General features: G+C 52.7%; 1 protein-coding gene across 2 annotated transcripts in view; it reads left to right on the forward strand.

The window, feature by feature from the left end:
* The first annotated feature begins 3,587 nt into the window (after positions 1–3,587).
* Positions 3,588–5,781, forward strand: part of LOC135444221 (myosin-7) — a 15,436-nt gene continuing 13,242 nt past the window's right edge. For both annotated transcript variants that reach the window (XM_064705550.1, XM_064705551.1), the window contains exons 1-5: positions 3,588–3,788; positions 4,196–4,339; positions 4,760–4,916; positions 5,035–5,062; positions 5,296–5,407. In XM_064705550.1, the coding sequence (XP_064561620.1) occupies positions 3,588–3,788; positions 4,196–4,339; positions 4,760–4,916; positions 5,035–5,062; positions 5,296–5,407 (642 nt within the window). The remainder of the gene's footprint in view (positions 3,789–4,195; positions 4,340–4,759; positions 4,917–5,034; positions 5,063–5,295; positions 5,408–5,781) is intronic.

Consider the following 5,781-nt stretch of genomic DNA (forward strand, 5'->3'; position numbering starts at 1 on the left):
TTCAGGGAGGGAATGTTTGAGAGGAAAATGCCTGAGTGGTACAATCCTTGGTTTTTGGGGGCCTTGTTCTTGTTCCCAGTCTTCCAGTCTTCCAGTTCAGGGTCCTGGGTATGCTGAGAACAAGTGCTCTTACTCTTAAAGACTGAAGCTGAGGAGGGATTAAGTACCTGAGCCTTTTCCTCATCCTTGCCGCTATGTTTCCCCCCATATCCAATAAAGTATTGGAGCAAATTAGGTAAAATGTGGAGAAAACAAGATAAGTTATGAAAACATATGGGAAAATCAGGGGGCAATTAGGGTGAAGTTGAGAAAATTGTGGAAAGTGTGAAAACTGTGGAAACTGTCAAATTCAGAGAAATGGGGGAAAATTGGGGGAGATTGCAGCAAAGTAGGATGGAATTAGGGGAAATCTGGAGAAAGTGATAAAAATTAGGAGAAATATATGAAACATTTGGTAAATTTGGGAGATAAATTTCAGTTAGGGGAAATTAGGGATATAGTCTGGTAAAAATTTTGGGAAAATAAAGGGAATTGTGGAAATGTGGAAAAATGAAATATCTTAGGGGAATCAGGGAAAATGTATGGGAATTTAGGGAATTGTAGGGGAAATAAAGAAAAACTTGGGGGTAGTGGAGCAAATTGAGGGAGATTAGGGAAAATACTGGGAGAATAAGGAGAAATTCAGGTGTGAAAGGTCAGAATAAGAAAATCAGGGGACATACAGTGAAATAAGGAAAAACTGAGGGAAACTAGCAAAGTGAGGGAATTAGGACAAATTGGGGAAAACAAAATTTGGCCATAATTTGGGGAAATCAAGGGGAAAACCAGGAAATTTGGGGCAAACTGCAGTATAAAATAAGGACATTTGGGGAAAAACCTGGAAAATTTGGGAAAATTAGGGGACACCAAGGAAATTCAGGGCAAATTGATGGAAATATAGGGAAAACAGGGGGAAACCAAGTTAATTTGTGGCAAACAGGGGGACATTTAGGAAAATCAGGGGGAAAAGAAAGGAAATTTGGGGAAAAAATTAAAAAACTTTGAGGGGAATAAGGAGAATTAGGTGAAATTCAGACACCTGGTTCTCTGTAGGGCATCTAATGGGACTGATGGGGCCTGGATGCCTGGGTGCCCCTGTCTATTCTTAGGTGAGCTTTGGGAGTCCAGGGGGGGAAGGGGAACCTGTGGGGCCAGCCCCATATATGGTTATGAGGTGAAGGTGCCCCACAGCCCCACTGGCGTCACAAGCTGATCGGATGTCAGGGGTTGTGGGGGGGGATGTCCCAAAAATATCCCATTGTGGGGGAAGGGAGAGGGAACAAAGGGTTGGGAGGAGGGGCACAGATGCCTGAGTTCCCTTGGAGGGGGAAGGGGGGTCACACCTGTCCTTTGTCTGTCGTCCCTCCCCCCACCCCAGGGGGACCCAGGCATCCAGGCGAGTCTTTTGGCTTGCCTCATCTATCCCATAATAAACTGGGGGGGTGGAGGGCAAGGGGAGTTAGAGGGGGCCCCTATGGGGGCTGAGAGTGGGGTATCCCATGGGTCTGGGGGGTCCTGTGGGTCTGGGGGAGCCCTATGGGGATTCTGTGAGGCTAGCAGTGGGTTGTATGGAAGGTCCATAGGGCCAGTAGTGGCTTGTGGTAAGGGGGGGAACCATGAGGGTCCTATAGGGAAATATTTAGAGGTCCTATAGGGCTGGATATGGGTCCTATAGGGCCATGGGACTGGGGGCGGGTGTCTAGGAGTGGGTTCTATGGGGCTGTGTGCACTTACAGGGATCCTATAGAAAGGAAGTAATGGGAACCCTGTGGGGCCGAGAAGAGTTCTCTGCATGTCCTATAGGGCTGGAGTGAGGCCTTATGGGGCTGGGGGAATCCTATGGAGCTGGAATTAGGTCCTATGAGGTAGGGGGGAGCTATAGGGTCCTTGTGGGTGTGAGATTTGGGGATCCCATGGGACTGGTGGAGCTTTATGGGTCCATAGGGGTCACTGGACCCTGTGGTGCGGTGAAGGTCCTGTGGGACTACAGAGAAGAGGGAGGTCCCTATGGATTTGGGGAGTGTACTGTAGATCCACAGGGGTCACCGTGTCCCTATAGGGCAGTAGGGTGGCCCTGAGGTCACTGTGCATGCCCCCTCCCCCCCTCCTGGTGACGCAGCTGCAGGGGGGAGGGGGGGATATAAGGGGGGTCCCCCAGGCAGTGCCTGCAGACCCAGGGGCAGGTGGGGCAGGGGGCACTTGGAGCACCGTGAGGGTCTGGGAGGGGGTTATGGGGGAACTAGGGGCAACTGGAAGGGACTGGGAAAAAACTGGGAGGAACTGGGAGGGTCTGTGGGTGAACTGGGAGGGACTGGGAGGGTCTATAGGAGAACTGGGAGGGTCTATGGGGGAACTGGGAGGGACTGGGATTATACTGGGAGGGTCTATAGGGGAACTGGGAGGGACTGGGATTATACTGGGAGGGTCTATAGGGGAACTGGGAGGGACTGGGAGGGACTGGGAGGATCTATGAAGGAACTGGGAGGGTCTTTGCAGGAGACTGGGATGATACTGGGAGCATCTGTGGGAAAACAGGGTGGGACTGGGATGATGCTGGGAGAGTTTATGTGGTAACTGGGAGGGACTGGAGTGATACTGGGGAAGGAGGGAGGGTACTGGATAAATCCTAGGGGGATACTGGAATTTACTGAGCAGTCGTGTGTGTGTGTGTGTGTGTGTGTGTGTCTGTGTCTGTGTCTGTGTCTGTGTCTGTGTGTCTGTGTGTCTGTGTGGTGGTGTACTGGAGAAGTACTGGCAGGGCTGGGCAGGGATGCTGGGATGTAATTGGACATATTGAAATATACTGGGACATACTGGGACATACTGTGGGGGGGTGGTTGTGTCCCGGAGCAGGACCGGAACCGCCCTGAGTCTGCACTGTCACCCCCTGACTCGGAGACCACAGAGAGAGGTGGGGCTGAGTAGTGGAAGGAACTGAGGGGTGTCTGGGGAGACTGGGGGGGACTGGGAGGGTCTGGGATGATACTGGGAGGGTCTGTAGGGAACTGGAAAGGACTGGGAGGGATGCAGGAGTACTCAGGGGTACTGGAAGGCACTGGGGTGGGATAAAGGGCAGGCAGTGTGAGGCACTGCAAGGAACAGGGAGCACTAGGGAGGTCACTGGTACTTCCAAGAAGGAACTTGGGATGGAGATGAGGACTGGCAGGAACTAGGAGCACTGTAAAGGAACTGGGAGCACTGGAGAAGAATGGGAGAAGACGAGATCACCAAGGATGGGCTTTGGATGGGGCTGACTGGGAGCACTGGAGAGGAACTGGAAGCATTGAGAGGGAACTCTAGATAATGGAAGCACTGAGGATGGACTTGGGATGGGCCAGCTGGGAGGGGTGGGAGCATTGGAGAGGAACTGGGAGCACTGGGGAGGAATGAAGGAGTTGGGTTGACCAGGAGGAAGTGGTAGATGTGGAAAAGAACAGGGAATGATGGGTTCACCAAAGAAAGAGCTGCAATGGGGTCAACTGGGAGGAAGTGGCAGCACTTGGACGGTCTGATCCTTCCTACCCCACCCAGCCCTCTCCAGCGCCACCATGCCTGATGTGGAGATGGCTGAATTTGGGGAGGCCGCCCCCTACCTCCGCAAGTCGGAGAAGGAACGGCTGGCTGCCCAGACCCGCCCCTTCGACCTGAAGAAGGACATCTTCGTCCCTGATGAAAAGGAGGAATATGTCAAGGCCACCATTGTCAGCCGTGAGGGCTCCAAGATCACTGCTGAGACCGAACATGGCAAGGTGGGGGGACCCCAGCTACACCTGGGACACCAGAATATTCCACATGGGACACAAAGAACCCAACCCACCTTCTCTAGAACCCAAGAAACATCTAGACCCCAACATGCCTTCTCTGGCACCTACTGGATGCTCAGATTCCACAGCATCTTCTCTAGAACACAGGAAATACCTAGACCCTGCTCCACCTTTCCCAGAACCCACTGGACAGTTAGACCCCATCCAACCTCCTCTATTACCCCAGAGACAGCCAGACCCCAAAACATCTTCTCTATCACTTGAGGGACACCTAGACCTCCTCTGGCTCTCAAGTGAACATTCAAATGCCCAGCTCCCAGCCCTTTGGGAGCAACTGGGGCAACTCCTTGCCCTGTGTTCCTGCTCCATGGGGTCCTCCTTACCTTGAGCAGACAGTGACGGTCAAGGAGGACCAGATCATGCAGCAGAACCCCCCCAAGTTCGACAAGATTGAGGACATGGCCATGCTGACTTTCCTCCATGAGCCCGCCGTCCTTTACAACCTCAAGGACCGCTACGCGTCTTGGATGATCTATGTGAGTTGTGAGCTCATGAAGTTTTACACACCCTATCCAGAACTCAGATGCCCCTTCTATAGACCCCTTGGGCCACAGAGGTGCAAGATGTTCCTTCTCCAGATCTCATGGTCCACCGGTAACTACGTTGATCCTTCTTTACACCCCTTGGGCCACCCAGATCCAAGATATCCCCGATCCTTTGGATCACTAAAAACCACACTAAAACCACCTTCTTCAGATCACATGGGCCACCCAGAACAGGGACATCCTCTCTCCAGACCTCTTTGGTCCCCCATATCCAAGATGTTCCATCTCCTGACCACAGGGGTTATCTAAACCCAAGATATTGCCTAGCCACAAGAGGTTACTCTGCAGACCTCTTGGACCACCTGGTAGGGTGGCACCTTCTGACTCTGACCCACCTGCTCCTTTTCCCAGACCTATTCGGGGCTCTTCTGTGTGACTGTCAACCCCTATAAGTGGTTGCCTGTCTACAATGCCGAGGTGGTGGCTGCCTACCGGGGAAAGAAGCGGAGTGAAGCTCCACCCCACATCTTCTCCATCTCTGACAATGCCTACCAGAACATGCTAACAGGTAGGGACCTTCTGCAGGGACCCCATAACCACATTCCCTGATCCTTTTTGGGGAGCAGGAGATGTAGGGCAGAGCCAAGATGAGCTTCAGAACCTCATGTTTCTTCTCATCCCACCAGATCGGGAGAACCAATCCATCCTCATCACGTGAGTAATCCCATCTGTAAACACTGTCTTAATCCTGCTCACAGCTAAGACCCCCCCGACCTGGCACATAGCCCCTCCCCTTCCCTCTTGAAATCATGCCCACTGGCCAACCCTTTATCACTACACGGACTTCTCTGTGGAGGTCCATTATCCATCCCTCCCTCCCCAGTGAGTTCCCACCCCCAGCACCACAGCACCAGTATCCAACCATTGCTCTCCTTGGCTACCTTCAGCGGAGAATCCGGGGCGGGGAAGACTGTGAACACCAAGAGGGTCATCCAGTACTTCGCTGTCATCGCTGCCATCGGTGACCGTGGCAAGAAGGAGGCGGGGGCCCCGGGCAAGGTAAGGGCAGTAGGTGGGGCATAACACCCTGGGTGTGGCAACATTCTGCTGCCTGTCTGTCCAACCAATGACACAATCAACCACCAAAACAATTACTGAACTAAACACCCCAAAATCCAACCAACCAACCATCTATCCAAGCTTCCATTCATCTGTCCCACCTCTATCCAACCAACTGTCTCTCCATCCACCCATGGCATCAACACACATCCCTGTCCACCAACACGACCACCTGCTAAAACCTTCACTGTGTTCTCCCATCCATTTAAACCCTCCATCCCCTGCATCTTACTGTGAGAAGCCCCCTGACACTGTCCCACTCCATCCAGGGCACCCTGGAGGACCAAATCATCCAGGCCAACCCTGCCTTGGAA

This window comes from Zonotrichia leucophrys, chromosome 2, assembly GCF_028769735.1.
Source record: "Zonotrichia leucophrys gambelii isolate GWCS_2022_RI chromosome 2, RI_Zleu_2.0, whole genome shotgun sequence".
Taxonomy (NCBI): domain Eukaryota; kingdom Metazoa; phylum Chordata; class Aves; order Passeriformes; family Passerellidae; genus Zonotrichia; species Zonotrichia leucophrys.